The sequence below is a fragment of the Haliotis rubra genome, unplaced genomic scaffold, assembly GCF_003918875.1.
Source record: "Haliotis rubra isolate DU_JTF1 unplaced genomic scaffold, ASM391887v1 Scf331, whole genome shotgun sequence".
NCBI classification, from domain to species: Eukaryota; Metazoa; Mollusca; class Gastropoda; order Lepetellida; family Haliotidae; genus Haliotis; species Haliotis rubra.
Window position 1 is genome coordinate 226,518 of NW_025767004.1, and position 18,818 is coordinate 245,335.

The 18,818-nt window shown below is 41.1% G+C and overlaps 1 protein-coding gene across 2 annotated transcripts; it reads left to right on the forward strand.

The window, feature by feature from the left end:
• The first annotated feature begins 2,113 nt into the window (after window positions 1–2,113).
• On the forward strand, window positions 2,114–9,466 carry LOC124284232 (von Willebrand factor A domain-containing protein 7-like). Of its 2 annotated transcripts, none has more exons than XM_046720297.1 (9): window positions 2,114–2,151; window positions 5,440–5,537; window positions 5,847–6,038; window positions 6,149–6,361; window positions 6,490–6,609; window positions 7,125–7,286; window positions 7,699–7,838; window positions 7,999–8,158; window positions 9,285–9,466. In XM_046720297.1, the coding sequence occupies exons 1-9, from the start codon at window positions 2,129–2,131 to the stop codon at window positions 9,449–9,451; spliced, it is 1,275 nt and encodes a 424-aa protein (XP_046576253.1). In that variant the 5' UTR covers window positions 2,114–2,128; the 3' UTR covers window positions 9,452–9,466. The 2 variants fall into 2 exon arrangements, with proteins under 2 accessions (XP_046576253.1, XP_046576252.1); XM_046720296.1 differs by lacking the exon at window positions 2,114–2,151 and adding an exon at window positions 4,522–4,579.
• Window positions 9,467–18,818: the final 9,352 nt, after the last annotated feature.

An 18,818-nucleotide genomic window follows, 5' to 3' on the forward strand; every position in this document is an offset into this window, starting at 1 on the left:
CCTGAAATAGTCAACAGAACCATCGAAGCAACGCTTCCACCTCCTTCCAAAAGATCTAAATCAGAATCAGCCCCCATCAAGATATCCATTCCCTACATAGGTAAACCATCACATCAAATGAGCCGACTACTGAAGCAACAGGCAGGTATACACACAACCTTCTCAGCGTCCTCCAGCCTCAACAACCTCCTCCATGCCAACGGAAGAAAACAACCCACCGTCAACAACAACAACCCGAAATGTGTTATTTATAAAATAAACTGTGATTGGGGACAAAGCTACATAGGTGAAACATCCCGACCCATCAACACCCGAGTCAAAGAACATCGCACCTCTGTTGCTAACTCCGACACCAAATCAGCTATCTCTGACCACATCAAAGCAAACCCCAATCACCAAATAGAGTGGTCCGACTTCACCATTCTCGCCAACAACCAAACGGACTTCACTAAACGCAAGCTCACCGAAGCCATTCACATCAAACGCCATAAGCCCACCATCAACCGTGACCAAGGATACTTCATTCCATCAGCTTATGATCCACTCCTCCACCAAGCCCAATCTATTGTATAAACGTCGCACCTATTGTATAAACATCCCCTTTATTGTACCACTCCTGTATTTATACATCTCTGGCTTCCATTCACTATCCCTTGTGTACTCACTGGCTTCATCAGCTTACTGCTTAACCAATTATGGCAATTATGTTGTTTCCTTTGTCAATTACAATGTATGTAGTTTCATTGTTATACACAGTATAAATATGCAGCTCCTCCACATCATGTATCACTCTTGCTTGACAACGGTACAAGAACCTGTATCGACACGTCGCACTCACGAAATAAAGAAGTTGTTATCCATAAAAACTTGTTCCAAATCCAGTGATTGTCACCATTCGATACGATGACAGCATGTGTTTATGAGTCACTATGAAATGATGATGATACCAGGTGTTCGCGAAAAGGCGGGCAATCAATATTTAAATATGATTTATCAATAACATGTGTTTCAGTGATCAGTATATGGCTGAAAATGTTGAGATTCACGTCACGGTACCTCTTCCACAGGGCCAGAAAGATGTGATGATTCGTCACATATTGCACCGTCCATTCAATATAATCTACATATTCCTTAACTCTGTTATTTTTGACGAGTCGACACATCTAATTAAACATCTTTGTTAGAATGGTTTAGTTTCACTGAATAAATATCCCAAAACATGTAAGACTATTTCGATTTGCGTAGCGATACTTTGTTTACATAGGTTGTACTGCTCCACCAGCTGTCATTGAAGCCAACAGAAAGCAAACGATGCATCCAGTTTGATATCTAAATATGTACTGTTATAAATGTTATTGTCGCAGTTGTGGAGGAATATATATGTGACAATGTAAAACATTGTGAAGAGCGCCGAAAAGCTTGCGTAAGGCCAGTCTCTTCTTATTATGAATATGCGCGTCTGTTTACAAACAAGAGAAAAGTCCGGTCACGTGATATGCAAATTAGCCTGTGGCAGTGATGTTATGCTGAGTCATCACTGCGCGCTGGAGTGTGGGTACCTTCGCCACTAATGTCGCCAGGTGCTGGGGTGTCGCGTGATGCCTATCATAAGGGTTGCAAGGACGGGGACGGTGGGGGTAGCCTAGTGGTTAAAGCGTTGGCTCGTCACGCCGAAGACCCGGGTTCGATTCCCCACATGGGCACAATGTGTTAAGCCCATTTCTGGTGTCCCCCGCCGTGATATTGCTGGAATATTGCTAAAAGCGGCGTAAAACTAAACTCACCCATACAGTCAGTCAGTTGCAAGGACGCTGTCAACGTACGGGTGTCATTGCTGGCCATCCTTGTTTCGATACAGATTCTTGTACGTGCAGCAACGGTACAAGAATCTGTATCGAAACGTCGCACTCTCGTAATAATAAAAAAGTCGTTATCCATATAGTTTGTCTATATTGTACTTCCCATCTTTTAAAATGCCACTCAAAGAAGAAATTATAACACCTTGGACTAATCTTCAACTGAAACGTGTATTAGGTCATAACCCAATGTATTGAATGGATGACATTATCATCGTTATATTTTGTTAGGAATACGAGACAAACCTTCCCTCGGTCAAGCACCGCTGGCAATGGACACCTGTCTATCATGTGGGTATGTATAAAACATGTGCAAGACACTTATCATAGATTTGCTCTTGGAACGAATCATGTTTTATGTAGCACCAAAGTAATCTTTCATTGAACGTGATTCTTTCATAATAAGTGCTAGATAAGGGAGGATACTCACTTTTTAATAAATATTCCATAAATACATATTGAATGGCCAATACGACGTCATTGCATAATGACCTTTTAAAATCTGGACTGACAGGTGTAACCCACAGGTCTAACCGATAGTTGGTTTTATTTGACGTAGTTTTTTATACCTACTAGGGTGTCCCACGTCTTTTGCATTAGATCACGGATGTAAGATTTAATTACGGCTCTGTAATCAGAGTATGGGATGAGAAGCTGTTATTTGGTAATCGAGAAGCTATTGTTCTGATGCGATGAAAGTGGCACAAGTGAAACTGCGTCACCATCCTTGGGCGTGTTTTAGCATTACTTTGGAATGAAACTTCCTCTTCCAGCAAAACTAGCGTTTAATTTCGGCAACAACAACAACCCGAAATGTGTTATTTATAAAATAAACTGTGATTGGGGACAAAGCTACATAGGTGAAACATCCTGACCCATCAACACCCGAGTCAAAGAACATCGCACCTCTTGTTGCTAACTCCGACACCAAATCAGCTATCTCTGACCACATCAAAGCAAACCCCAATCCACCAAATAGAGTGGTCCGACTTCACCATTCTCGCCAACAACCAAACGGACTTCACTAAACGCAAGCTCACCGAAGCCATTCACATCAAACGCCATAAGCCCACCATCAACCGTGACCAAGGATACTTCATTCCATCAGCTTATGATCCACTCCTCCACCAAGCCCAATCTATTGTATAAACGTCGCACCTATTGTATAAACATCCCTTTATTGTACCACTCCTGTATTTATACATCTCTGGCTTCCATTCACTATCCCTTGTGTACTCACTGGCTTCATCAGCTTACTGCTTAACCAATTATGGCAATTATGTTGTTTCCTTTGTCAATTACAATGTATGTAGTTTCATTGTTATACACAGTATAAATATGCAGCTCCTCCACATCATGTATCACTCTTGCTTGACAACGGTACAGAACCTGTATCGACACGTCGCACTCACGAAATAAAAAGTTGTTATCCATAAAAACTTGTTCCCAATCCAGTGATTGTCACCATTCGATACGATGACAGCATGTGTTTATGAGTCACTATGAAATGATGATGATACCAGGTGTTCGCGAAAGGCGGGCAATCAATATTTAAATATGATTTATCAATAACATGTGTTTGTTTCAGTGATCAGTATATGGCTGAAAATGTTGAGATTCACGTCACGGTACCTCTTCCACAGGGCCAGAAAGATGTGATGATTCGTCACATATTGCAACCGTCCATTCAATATAATCTACATATTCCTTAACTCTGTTATTTTTGACGAGTCGACACATCTAATTAAACATCTTTGTTAGAATGGTTTAGTTTCACTGAATAAATATCCCAAAACATGTAAGACTATTTCGATTTGCGTAGCGATACTTTGTTTACATAGGTTGTACTGCTCCACCAGCTGTCATTGAAGCCAACAGAAAGCAAACGATGCATCCAGTTTGATATCTAAATATGTACTGTTATAAATGTTATTGTCGCAGTTGTGGAGGAATATATATGTGACAATGTAAAACATTGTGAAGAGCGCCGAAAAGCTTGCGTAAGGCCAGTCTCTTCTTATTATGAATATGCGCGTCTGTTTACAAACAAGAGAAAAGTCCGGTCACGTGATATGCAAATTAGCCTGTGGCAGTGATGTTATGCTGAGTCATCACTGCGCCGGAGTGTGGGTACCTTCGCCACTAATGTCGCCAGGTGCTGGGGGTGTCACGTGATGCCTATCATAAGGGTTGCAAGGACGGGGACGGTGGGGTAGCCTAGTGGTTAAAGCGTTGGCTCGTCACGCCGAAGACCCGGGTTCGATTCCCCACATGGGCACAATGTGTTAAGCCCATTTCTGGTGTCCCCCGCCGTGATATTGCTGGAATATTGCTAAAAGCGGCGTAAAACTAAACTCACCCATACAGTCAGTCAGTTGCAAGGACGCTGTCAACGTACGGGTGTCATTGCTGGCCATCCTTGTTTCGATACAGATTCTTGTACGTGCAGCAACGGTACAAGAATCTGTATCGAAACGTCGCACTCTCGTAATAATAAAAAGTCGTTATCCATATAGTTTGTCTATATTGTAACTTCCCATCTTTAAAATGCCACCAAAGAAGAAATTATAACACCTTGGACTAATCTTCAACTGAAACGTGTATTAGGTCATAACCCAATGTATTGAATGGATGACATTATCATCGTTATATTTTGTTAGAATACAGAGACAAACCTTCCTCGGTCAAGCACCGCTGGCAATGGACACCTGTCTATCATGTGGGTATGTATAAAACATGTGCAAGACACTTTATCATAGATTTGCTCTTGGAACGAATCATGTTTTATGTAGCACCAAAGTAATCTTTCATTGAACGTGATTCTTTCATAATAAGTGCTAGATAAGGGAGGATACTCACTTTTAATAAATATTCCATAAATACATATTGAATGGCCAATACGACGTCATTGCATAATGACCTTTAAAATCTGGACTGACAGGTGTAACCCACAGGTCTAACCGATAGTTGGTTTTATTTGACGTAGTTTTTTATACCTACTAGGGTGTCCCACGTCTTTTGCATTAGATCACGGATGTAAGATTTAATTACGGCTCTGTAATCAGAGTATGGGATGAGAAGCTGTTATTTGGTAATCGAGAAGCTATTGTTCTGATGCGATGAAAGTGGCACAAGTGAAACTGCGTCACCATCCTTGGGCGTGTTTTAGCATTACTTTGGAATGAAACTTCCTCTTCCAGCAAAACTAGCGTTTAATTTCGGCAATAAAAACGAAACACGAAGAAAAGGTATAAATGAAAAAGACAAACAAGGGGCATCTTACGTAATGCGTACATGATACTAAGGGGCTAAACCAACAGGTCTGTCCACAACTGAGATACCTCCTAAAAATAACGTCATGTCTATTTTTTGTACATCACGCAATTCTTGACCATAATGCAAGGTTTTGTTGCCCATGTAAGTCTCACTTACCTCTTCGTATTGCGCATAACGTCTCAAATGCCAGTCAAACAGACAAACGTAGAGGTGACAGGCTGTCTAGAATCCTCGCTCACAATATCAGAATCGCATGAGTGTCGGCTGCAAAGTTCGCACATTAACAAATCAAGTGTCTTTCTTACAGTGAACAGCTGGACAATAAGTGTGAAGACAATATGATTGTTGATGGCTTCATTTTGACAAGTGGTTATAGAAGCGGACAAGATGTTACCAAACCTTACAGTAAGTTTTACATTTGCTTCTTTCAACAAATTCCCACTGTTAAAAGCTGATCAACCAAGAAATCATGAGTTGTTTCGTAGTACATGGAAAAGTAAATTAGACCCATCCCATGTTTGTCTTATTGAGTCTAAATGTGGGTGTTCAGTCAGCATTCACAAGTGTTCATTTACTTCACGTGTGAATAAACCATACGTCCTCTGTGGCTATATTGAAATACGAAATCGAATTCTTTGCACATATTAAAACATTTCTTTCAACAAAATATTTGACTTTGTACAAACTACAGTTCAAATGAAAATCGTATTTCAGAAGACCCTAGTGTCTCCACAATGGGAAAATGCAGTCATGGTGGTCCGAGGGACGAGAGCAGTTCATCAGTGGCAGCCCTGGGGGGAATCAACAAAGACTCCACCCTCGTGTCCCTGTCTCCCCACAGTCATCTCCACCAGGTGGCAGCACAGGCAGCCATTGAACACACCTCGTACTTCTTTGATGATGAAGGTAAAACAGTTCATGAACCTGTGCATCCGTGTGTTGCAACATGCTCAACAATGTATACATATTTCAGTTGCTACTGTCGATTATTTCTCTGACACTTTGGTTCTGCCCAGAATACGGAATCAGGGGTATCATCGGGACCGACAAGTTCAACAAGTTACTTCAGCTGAAATCTAGAGCCTCGCTTGCATTCATTATAGACTATTCTGGCTCCATGAGCGATGACATTGCAGGACTTAAGTCTGTCTCTCGGGATATCATATCAAGTACGATTGGGACCTTGGAGGAACCAGCAAACTTCATTTTCTCCCTCTTCAATGACCCGTGTAAGTGTGAAACGGTTCTATATGTCCTCAAAATCCTAACATCACGTCCAATGAAAATTATATCAAACTTTTACGTGAAACCTTTTGTGAATAAATATTTGGATTATAAACGTTTGTTTATTGAACAGTGTCACTGAACATGATTTACACGACTGCTGATGGGAATGATGCCCTGCGATATCTGGACGAGATCAGGGTCTTTGGTGGCGGCGATTGCCCAGAATACGCTATGACTGGACTCGTAAACGGTAAGGTGATAACGATGTCACGCTGATAGCTGAAATACCTACGACAGTGTCCACACTATAGGATGAAGTGGTTTTGTTACTCAAAGATTAAACTGTTTGTCATTTTACTGACATACGTGTCAGTGAATGTTGGATCTAACAGGAATACATGTCCCCCATACCCATGTTTATGGTGACTTCATATAATCCACGACACCATCAGTGCCTGCTATCTAGAAATATCGGTTAAGTGAATCAACAATACGTCAAGTATTCAGATTCAGAACCAGTCTCACGGAACATTTTGGAATTTGCTGCATTTAATGACGTTGTGCCCATGTGCTGCCAAGGTCTGCAGTTTTAGTAAGCCCTTTTCGCCTTAAACCCGATCTATTTAGTTATTGCTAAATTGTCAGATTAAAATGCTGTAACTGCATGGTTTCCCTGCAACAACTGTAGAAATGATTATCTTAGCTTGAAAACATTACAATTACCATTCGGATTTAAGTATTTCAAAAAAACTAATTATTTTTCAGCTCTGGCTGTCTGCAATTACAACTCCGACCTATACTTCTTCACGGATGCCTCTGCTAAAGATGCATATTTTGGAGTCACAGTATTGTCACTAGCCATCTTGAAAAGAGTTGAACTGGAGTTTGTATTGACCGGTGATTGTGCTCGGCGGAAGCGCTCGACAGGTGCTCAATATGTATATTTATCAGTATCGCCAGTTCTTTTAACAGTATTATACTTTTTCACAATCAAGCGCCCTCTTTAGTTCTTTACTTTTATACTTATACTATATACTTTAATACTGAACAGTAAACACACTTTATATAAAACAACGTTCAATGAAAGCGATGAAACATTAAAGCCATTGCACGATTTCGACTACATCCTGACGCAGTATGTAATAATGATGACACCGGGCCGGGTGTTCCATCTACGGTGAGCATAATCTGTCTTTCCGATTGCACTTGTAATAAAGACACGTAACGAAAAGAGACCTTTTTTTCTAAAAAATCCTACAGTATATGGTACTGTCCAATATATGTCAGGCAATGTTGTAACATGGTAAGATTTGCCTTCGTCTATCTGAATCTCTTACAGAGGGCGGTGATAACAGGAACCGCCGGTACAGACGTTCCACGGACGGTGAGGATTTATACAGGAGGCTAGCCACAGCTACTGGAGGCTCCGTCTACGTCACAAGCAAGGCAGGCATCGCCAAGGTCGCTGAAATTATAAAGGTACAATGAAGTGAACATCAAGTGACTGTACACATTCACCCGAACTATAGTATACCATTGTTTGTAATATATGGTCTATTTAAACTGGCTATCAAACAAATACAGCTGACTTCACAAAGGTTAATCCAGCCTTGTTCCATCAATTCAGCTATTGTTCCAGGAATCAGTTAAAACGTCTTCTGTCACTATCATCAAAACATCTCTACCAGCTTCTGACGAGAACGTCACCTTTCCTGTGGACCAGACCATTCGCCAAGCTACAGTCAAGATTATAGCATTGGACAGAACGACGCCCGTGTATAAACTATATACACCTGACAGTAAGTATAGTTGAATCACATCACTGGTCACACCAGACTGGTCAGCCTGTACGGACAGCATGATGTCATGAATATTGTGACGTCATATCAGATTGTTCAGTGATAGTATGCAACCCGTGAGCTGACCGAGACCACGGTATTGTCGATTGAAAAGAGAAATGTGAACACTAAAGGAACAGCGCAAAAAGCGAGATGCACGTGCGTTAACGGGTTCTCAACAATTTTTTTGAGCTGGCGAGATGACACGTACTCCAGCTGCACAGGCAATGCGCTGTATGTACTTAGTCACTGCATACTTTGTTCGCCCCCTGTTATTATCATCCTTGAAGAAATCATAGACCTCGAAAATTATAGACTTTCATTTTCTCTCACTTTGTCAATAGGCAGTAATCACATGTCTCTGACATCACTAATGCTTTTCGCGCTGTTCCTTTAGTTGCCTCTGCGCCCTTGTAACGAACTTGGAAAACTCACAAATAAATGATGACAGTTTCTTAAACAACTTTTTTATTTTTGTGACAAAGAATATGCAATTCTTTTCTTGAGCTGGTCTGTTGTTTTTATTGCACTCCGTTGGTTTGATTCTTTTATGTCTATTTGTTTTTGTGTTAGATTCCAATTCATCGGTATCATTTTGTCCCAAACGGACTGTAGATTAGACCACCACGTTGCTGTTGCAGGTTGAGGATAGTACAAGGATGCTCACGAGGCAAACTGATACATGTCACATGTTATCACAATGGTGAAGTTTGGTAGTCACACTGTAATATTGGTGAGGTATTTGCATGTGACAAAAAGGTCTGTCATGTGACTGCAAACAGACTCGCGTGATGGTAACTCCGAGAGTGACGTATATATCACTATAGATGGTCAATAGATAGCCTTTGATAAGCCAATAGATAACTTTTTGAACGAGAAATAGTAAAAACAAATTAGGCAGGTACAATCACTTACATCCAGCAATCATTCCCACTATTCAAAGTTCTGGTCTGGAGAAATGGTCGTTAATGTCAACGATCAGAGATCTTGAATGTGTTAATGAGTGACGGAATCATTTTAGGATCAGAATACTTGTACATATCACAGTTGTTGGAACTACTCTGTGTATCGTCCACTGTCGTTTCAGATACCGAGGCTACGTCCAATGTAACTGTGTCTGACCTTGGAGATGGAATACTTTTGGTCAAGGTTGAGGTGTGTACATTTTTCCTGCAGTTTTTACGCTATCAGGTCACTACTAGACGAAACACGCTTTGTCCACACTGTGGATATATCAAGCGCCTTGACCAATAACTGAACTTATCTGCCAACCAAAATGAGTGAGTGAGTCAAAATGGAAGGTAATGGCGGCACTATTTATTGCAGAAAATGTATAAATATATGATATATCTTACAATATATTTATATCTTGCCCGTGAAGCAACTAGTACATCATCCGTTTTCATATACGACTAGTGAGTAACTGTAAAACTACAACATAACGGTTCATAATACAACTTTGTGATAGAGCGACAGCAACAAATGTTAATTATTCTATATGGCCCGTAGGGACTTCCGGTATGTCACCATGGTACCCAGGTCGTATTTAACATGGAACAATCATTTGGATGGGGTTGTAAGAACATTTTGACAATAGTTACAATATTGTTAAAAGACACAATTAAAGAGATATATGATGTGATGAGTCACGTGACACTTGCAGAACACACAATTATATGACAGAAAGCAATGCGAAACTAAAAGGTAAAAAGACTTCTTATCAATCTTCTTATCAAACCTTGATATCAGATGCAGTCAAAATATCACACGTTATCAACTATTATAATTATATTGCCAGTTCCAATACACTTCTCATGTTCATTCTGAGAGATGTAGATTTTCGTTGTACTGACGTTTTCAGAGCCCAGCAACGTGCGTGTGGAGACTAGCCCGCCAGGGTTCCAATACCTGGGAGGTGGAGGTGACAGGTCAGAGTACCCTGGACGTATCTACAACCTTTGTGAAGCTGAACCCCATCTCCGGGTTTGAGTATGAGATCAGCGGACGACCTATAGCAGGTTTGTAAATGGTCACGCATGACAGTGACAAGACACACCTCCCAAGTCCCCTACACTTCCCTGTAACCTACCCATTGTACAACTCGGGTAAAATATCCTAATATCGTAATTTGAAATGTTTTTCCAGGCAGTACCGGATAAACAGCAATGGAAGTTGGCACCATGTTTAATTGTGTTGTCAAGTAGTCTCCTGTTTCATTTACATGCAACTTTAACTAAATTGTATCAGTATTGCTAGCTGAAGACTCTGTTTTATTAACAGGTGAAAATGCCACAGTGATCCTTGGCATTCCTTCGTCAGATGATGTTGGCAGAGTAGACAAGGTTATCTTAACTGATCCTCAAGGAGTTGAGCTGGCAAGACATGGCGAACTGATAAAGGTGGCGTCACGAGCTGATTCACTGGCCTACAGGATCACGTTCTCACTGCCAGTGAAGGTAAAACCCTGGATCAGTTGACACTTGATCATTTCACACATCCAACTGCTGCGCCCTGGACAGCTGGGACACCCGTGCCCCCTCGGCGCTCCCCAAAACAATTTCCCACCTGATAATTAATCATTATCGTTTGTTATCACTAAGCCCTTGGCAGACTGTGTGATAAGCATGAATGGTGCACTCATCATGACATGTAATTATCTTGGGAGTATTTCCTGCTTCTTTACTGCATGTGTGCATGGGTAACCCACTCGTCAATGGCGGCATAGTCCGCTGTGCAGAGTATCGTCCCTTGAGTACACAGGAAGGCACCCATGAAGGGCCACCTCCTCGTGGTGGGTGCTGGGTAACGCTAAGCGCCCTTCAAACCCCCGTTGTGGACCCGGGGGGATATTAGGTCCACCAACCTGTTTGCCGTGGGTTGCGCCCCTGTGTCGGTGGAGGACGGGATTCTGGTGGTTGAGGGCAAGGGCTCCAGGAACAGTGTTCCTTTGCCCAATACACCACTTCGACCCTTACTTCACCTAGACGGGTGGTAGAACTGGCCTGGTTCTATCAATCAGCTGGTCACGCCAAGCCCTGTGCATTGTATTTTGTCTTGCACACCTTATATCTAATTATTCATTCATTACTTTGTGGACTTGGTAAAAATGTACTTGTACTATTCACTTGCTTAATTTAAACAAATACAAAATTACTTGCCTAGAGTCTAACATGCCAGAAGGCGGTGGCTCATGGGCCAATCTGGTAGAAAAATTGTTTTTTAATGTTTCTGCTTGAGTATATCCCCCTGGTATCCCTGGTGCCGCCTGTTGGAGACCCACAGGCATGAGGCATCGTCCTTGTTGACACTCCATGGTGGGTGGGGAACCAGGAGGATGAACCACAATCACTACAACCATGGAACCCCCGATGAAAAAACGCCCGTATGAGTCAAATGATTTCTGTGATGCAGATAGGCCGATAACGCCTTCTGTGACTTTTGAAAACTGGCCCAGATTCTTGGTTATCTCAACTCAGGATGGCACTCCACTCAAGTTGAATCCTTTTGCCATTGAGAAGACTATTCAGGGCATTGCTGGCGATGTTGAAGATGTCAAAATATTACGCAGTGGTTGTCTACTTATTAAATGTAGACGACAGAAACAGGCTGTCAATCTTCTTTCCACCAAGACCCTCGCAACTGTTCAAGTTGTGGTTTCCCCACACCGATCCTTGAACAGCTGTAAGGGGATAGTGCGAGATAGTGGTCGTTTACTTGCTGACATGACTGAGGATGACATTTTGGAAGAACTAAAGAGCCAACATGTTATCTCTGTAAAACGTTTCTCTTCCAAACGACATGGTGCGATCATTAAGACCAACACGTATCTGTTTACCTTTGGTCTTTCCAAAATACCTAACTCAATTAAAGCCGGATATTGTAATATCAAAGTGGATCTGTACATCCCTAATCCTCTAAGATGCTACAAATGCCAACATTATGGACATGGATCTAGAACGTGCAATAAAGACGCTGCTTGCAATCGTTGTGGCGGTAACTGTGATGACAGTACTGAATGTAACAAAGATCCTTCATGTGTCAACTGTGGCGGTAATCACGTTTCCTCTTCCAAAGATTGCCCCATATGGAAACGCGAATCCAAGATCATGAAAATCAAACATGAAAGGAATGTATCTTTTCAAGATGTGAAGAAGATTGTTCTGGGCGAAGAACAGTCCATACACAGTTCCTATTCTGCAGCCGTTACTCGACCAATTTCACAGTCTGTTCCGCAACATGTTCCATGGTTGTCGGACCGATTATACATGGACTGAAACCGAAGCTCCTAAGTTAATTTCAGTCTCTATCACTGAAGCAACAGTTCCTGTTGTGGAATCGGCCAGTTCACAAACACCTCCCCACGATCTACCATCATCTCAGTCGTCTAGGATCACACAGTTAGAAACAAATGTAAAACAAGTGGTAAAAAACATAAACAAACCAATCCCGGAATCAAAACAGCCCCAAAGTGGCAGGAGATCTAAAGGATCTGAAAACAAGATCCAGTTGTTCAACAAATACGGTTCACTTGAAGATATGGATGTGTCTGACATCAGTAGTCAGAGAACACATAGCCCGTCACCCTCCAGGAAAGGGCGGGGCAGATCGCCAATTAATCCTCCTAAAAGGTAATGTCTTCACATATTCTACAGTGGAACTGTAGAGGTCTCAGGAACAATTATAATCAAGGATTTCAGACCATCAGCACTATGTTTACAAGAAACATACCTGAAATTTACAGATAAATTTGATTTAAGGAATTATGATTCCTACCATCGTTTTTCTCCAGCTGGTGATAAGGCCACTGGGGGATTTTCTATTCTGGTGAGTCGGGACACGATTCATAGCGCTATTCCACTTAATACCCCTCTTCAAGCCGTTGCTGTCCGCGTGACACTACATGTTGTACTTACTTTGTGTTCACTATATATACCACCATCATCCTCTATACAGCAATGTGATCTTCAAATGCTCTATGATCAGCTCCCAAAACCTTGCATTATAATGGGAGATTTAAATGGTCATAACCCACTTTGGGGTAGTAACACAACCAATGCAAAAGGGAAGATACTCGAGGATTTCTTCTCAAATAATGATTTATGCATTTTCAAAGATGGCTCTGACACATATCTTCATCCTGCAACTGGTTCGTACTCCTCTCTGGATCTATCCGTTGTGGACTCTAATTTATATAACGAATTTGACTGGTCGGTCCATGATGACCCTTGTGGAAGTGACCATTTTCCCACTATTTTTTCCGCCATAAACCCCAGTGATGCTGCACCATCGTCCAGGTGGAACTTTAACAAGGCAGATTGGTCTATGTTCGAGACCTTATGCCATACCAGATTAAAACCCGAATTCTTTCTAACTGTGTCTGATCCTATTCAGATGTTTTCTGATGAATTAAATATGATTGCTGATGATTGTATTCCCAAGTCCTCTATGGTCCCACACATCCGTAAGCCATGTTAATTTTAATTCAGATAATGGGGAGGATTATAATGAAATCTTTTTCCATTCATGAGCTCCATACTGCCCTTGGGCAAGCTCATGACACTGCTTCAGGTCCCGATAATATTCATTATCAGCTTCTTAAACATCTCCCTGAATCATGTTTAGAAACATTATTAAATATCTTTGACAGTATATGGACTTCTGGTAATTTCCCACCATCATGGCGCAATGCCATAATCATTCCTATTCCTAAACCTGGCCGGGATCATACAGATCCGTCTAATTACAGACCAATTTCTTTAACTAGCTGTGTTTGCAAGACAATGGAACGTATGGTTAATAATCGTCTAGTTTGGTACCTGGAAACCAACAACCTCATCACTGACATTCAATGTGGTTTCCGGAAAAATCGTAGTACCATCGATCATTTGGTACGATTGGAGTCTTTCATCAAAAATTCCATGCTAAATAAACAACATGCTGTGTCGATTTTTTTTCGATCTTGAAAAGGCATATGATACGACATGGAAATATGGAATTTTGAAAGATCTCCATGATTTTGGTTTGAGGGGTCGTTTACCCCTTTTTATATCACAGTTTTTTAGAAGACAGACAATTTCAAGTCCGAGTGGGGACTACCCTGTCTGATCATTACAGTCAGGATCAGGGTGTCCCTCAGGGCAGTATTTTGTCTGTCACTTTGTTTAGTGTTAAGATCAACAGTTTATCATAGGTTTTAAACGATTCAATTGATGGATCTCTTTTAGTGGATGATTTTAATATTTCTTGTCGTGGGAAAAATATGCATACTATTGAACGGCAACTGCAGTTGTGTTTAAATAAAATAGATAAATGGTGTCTTGAAAACGGTTTTAAATTTTCTAAATCCAAAACTAATTGTATACATTTTTGTAGAAAATATAAGCCCCATAAAGACCCGGAACTATCTTTAAATGGCACTCCAATCAAAGTTGTCAAGGAGGCCAAGTTCTTGGGTCTAATTTTCGACTCTCATTTAACTTTTCTCCCGCATATTAAATCACTTAAAGCTAAATGCCTGAAGGCCCTTGATTTGTTGAAAGTTATTTCCAACTCAAAGTCCTCCACCTATATCGATCATTGGTCCGCTCGAAACTTGATTATGGCTCCATCGTATATGGTGGGGCCTGCAAAAGCAACCTAAAACTACTTGATTCTGTCCACCACCAAGGCCTAAGACTTTGTCTTGGGTCCTTTAGAACCTCTCCTATTGATAGTCTCTATGTTGAGGCTGATGAGCCATCCCTTACCCAACGTCGTATCAAACTATCTTTACAGTATATAACAAAACTCTATTCTAACGAGTCTAATCCTGCATTTAACTGTGTTTTCCATCCTCTTTATGAGGAGTTGTACAACAAAAAGCCTTCTCTTGTTCCGCCTCTTGGATTAAGAATTAAACCATTTCTTTCTGCTGCCGGCATTGAGCTGGAAAGTATATCTCCTTCTCGTCTTCTTTCTTCTCCTCCTTGGCAACTGGTGAGGCCTGAAGTTGACCTAACTCTGACAAAGTTTAAGAAATCTGAAACTAATGAATTACAATATAAACAAGAATATAATCAATTAAAAGTCAAATATAATACATACAAATCCTTATTTACAGATGGGTCCAAGGACGGTGGCGCAGTGGCATGTGGCACTGTCATTGGATATCTTCTAGACTACCTGATAACAGTTCTATTTTTACAGCGGAAGCAAATGCCATCTTAACAGCTCTTAAATATATCCAAAGACATTCCAAACATAAACAATATATATTATTTTCAGACTCTCTTTCTTGTCTTCAGGCTATTAAAAAATTATCCTGTAAACATCCACTTTTGATAGAAATTATTGAGTTATATAATGAACTTGCTACTGGCCAATGCGACATCGTCTTCTGTTGGTTACCCAGTCACGTTGGCATTTCGGGGAATACAATGGCCGATCTTGCTGCCAAGGCAGCACTCGACAAATCTGTGACACCACTTCTTATTCCTTACTCTGATTACAAAGCTTGCATTAGAACTTACCTCCGTGATCTGATGCAGGAGAAGTGGGACACCCAAGTAGGTATCAATAAATTACATGCAATAAACCAACTATCGGTTACACCTACTTGGGTTGTCAGTCCCGATTTGAAGAGGTCATCATACGACGATGTCGTATTGGCCACACACGATATACTCATGAGTACCTATTGAAAGGTGAGGATCCTCCGTTTTGTATCCCTTGTGATGAAAGAATCACAGTCAAGCATGTCCTGCTTGACTGTGTTGAATATTCCATCACAAGGGATAAATATTTTAATGTCAAGACATTGAAGGATCTTTTTTTTATGATGTTAATTATCATTTAATAGTTGAATTTTTAAAAGAATTAGATTTGTGGACTGATCTGTAAATAGTTAAATATTATATTGATGGTAGTTTCTATTAGTAACTGAGATTGTTAGTGGCTGTACCCTTAAAGGGGGTTGATGTAGCGTAAAATTATTGTCCTCCTGAGAGGGTACGTAAGTCCCAAAACTTTCAAAGTCAATTTAAACTTGCCAGGATTTTTAAACGTAGTATTCTTGTTCTTTTAATTTTGGCTAACATTTCTTCCAATCGCCAGCAGCTGAAGGGATGGTGTAAATCCAGCTAGGGTCCATGCAGGTAGCAAAAGTAATGTAAGTCCCCATGGTCCCTAGTATGGTGATCTACCTTCAGTTGTTGGCGATCTATTGCCTATTTTTATATTGTGCTGTTCCCTAAAGTTAAAATGTTTTAAATTTAATTACTAGTTTTACACGTATATATGTGATATTCTAGTTGTTTTACTGTCCTTCGTCGGCAGGTTTTTATAATATCTGTATATATATTCTATTTAAATGTCAAATGTTCTCGTCACGATATGGCCGAAATATTGCCGATGTGACGTTAAATATTAACTCACTCACTCACTCTCCCCCAAAACAACAGCGGCAACACAGCCTCAGTTGAAATAAGATGGCTCCTTTTCTCATGATGCAGGCATTCCAAATAGCAATAGCAGGCACTGACAAGGAGGGAAACCAATTTCTGCGTCTTCGGGCAAGAAGAATTGTACCTGTCAGCATCGATCTTAGACTTCTAACCCTTAACGGTAAGAGACAATAAAAGGCATAGCTTTGAAGTATGTTTGTCGGCGATGTTGCCGAATCATAATCGCTGGGTATTGTCACATTTTCATTCCTAACTCGTTGTTATAAGACGATACAAATTGTCTTTCTGAAACTGTATTTGAAGTTGACAATAAAATTTGCTTCGTGAAATGTTTTGGTAGCCTTGACAGCATAGTCTATTTCTGGTTCATGCACGTTCAGGAATGAATTTCTAGGATCGCAGTTTAGTCTCAGTATAACTTGCAACATACTGTCGTTACTCAATCAGCTGTACAACATGATTCTTCGTCTTATTACAGGAAGTCTGTACATCAACGAACAGTTGTCAGTACCATTCCTGGTTGTCAACAAGGGTGACGCTGCATCCAATGTAACTGTCACAATCGGAGACGATCAGAACTTTGCATCGACAAACATAGCACTGGAGTACATGCTTGAGCCTGGGCAGAGTGCATCTGGAGAGTTTACACTGCAAGCTGGGTCGGTGGCAGGGTTGATCAGGTACATGTCCCACACCACGTGGCAATATCAGATAGATCACGACGCCCCAATGGTAGGTTAACAGTGAGGATGATCGGGTACATGTCCCACACCACGTGGCAATATCAGAACACGACAACGCAATGGTAGGTCAACAGTGAGGTTGATCAGGTACATGTCCCCCACCACGTGGCAATATCAGAACACGACAACGCAATGGTAGGTCAACAGTGAGGATGATCGGGTACATGTCCCCCACCACGTGGCAATATCAGAACACGACAACCCAATGGTAGGTCAACAGTGAGGTTGATCAGGTACATGTCCTACACTATGTGACAATATCAGAACACGACAACCCAATGGTAGGTCAACAGTGGAGTTGATCAGGTACAAGTCCCTCACCACATGACAATATCAGACTGAGAGCACGACCAGCCAATGTTAGGCCAGCAGTGAGGTTGATCAGGTACATGTCCTACTGTATGTGACAATAACAGACCTTCGAAGCTAAAACTTCCACTGACGCAAATGAAAGCGTCCATTCTAAAGATGCGGCATATGTTGTTGATTTCAATGTAAAGACATTGATTTGGGTTTACTCTTGATAGTCAACATTGATATGATGTGATATTTACACTTTAGTTTTTACACATTTTGAGCGTAGTTATGGCTTTTATTGATTCAAGACACATTTTCAGTACTTATGTCACTTCTCACACTCTCACATCACTGTGACCGTTTCTGCGTCTGCATCTGCCGCTACTGGGGACGAATTCCGGTTCGATGTCGTAATTGTCTCCACAGAAGAGCCTGTGGTCAGGGTAAGTGTGAGACCTGCAGGAACTGTTTGACAACGTGATGACCTGTAGATGTTTGTTAGTGTAAGCACAACAGATGTTTGTTAGTGTAAGGACCAACATATGTTTGTTAGTGTAAGCACCAACAGATGTTTGTCAGTGTAAGCAGCAACAGATGTTTGTCAGTGTAAGCAGCAACAGATGTTTGTCAGTGTAAGCACCAACAGATGTTTGTTAGTGTAAGCACCAACAGATGTTTGTCAGTGTAAGCACCAACAGATGTTTGTTAGTGTAAGCAACAACAGATATTTGTCAATGTAAGCACCAACATATGTTTGTTAGTGTAAGTCAATGTAAGGGCCTATAGATAATTGTCAGTATATGCACTAACAGATAAGTGTCAGTATATGCAGATTTCTGCCAGTGTAAGCGCAACAGAATAATGACGTATGTCGGCTGTAGCTGTCGGAAGAAAGATACTCGTCCAAAATGTTTCCGAGACGTTTAGGGTTACTTGCATTTTCAGGAAGACAATGACACCATCCCTTTCTGCAACGTCACCTCGGTGACAGGTAGTTGTGACGTCACAATGCTTGACCCAGTGCAAGTGGTCAGGGGCTGCTGAAATCAGAGACGATGGGTTCGGACTCTACCAAGTGACCGCTTCTATTAATGCAACAGGATCGTTCCGACACGACAATTTCACCCTTGGTTACAACGG

Bases quoted from the DNA above. Each gene is read 5' to 3' on its own strand.
- LOC124284232 (XM_046720297.1), top strand. From the start codon at position 2,129: ATGGACACCTGTCTATCATGTGG. The intron at 6,610-7,124 runs GTAAGGTGATAA...ATTATTTTTCAG, and splicing joins TATGACTGGACTCGTAAACG to CTCTGGCTGTCTGCAATTAC. The intron at 7,287-7,698 runs GTGCTCAATATG...AATCTCTTACAG, and splicing joins TCGGCGGAAGCGCTCGACAG to AGGGCGGTGATAACAGGAAC.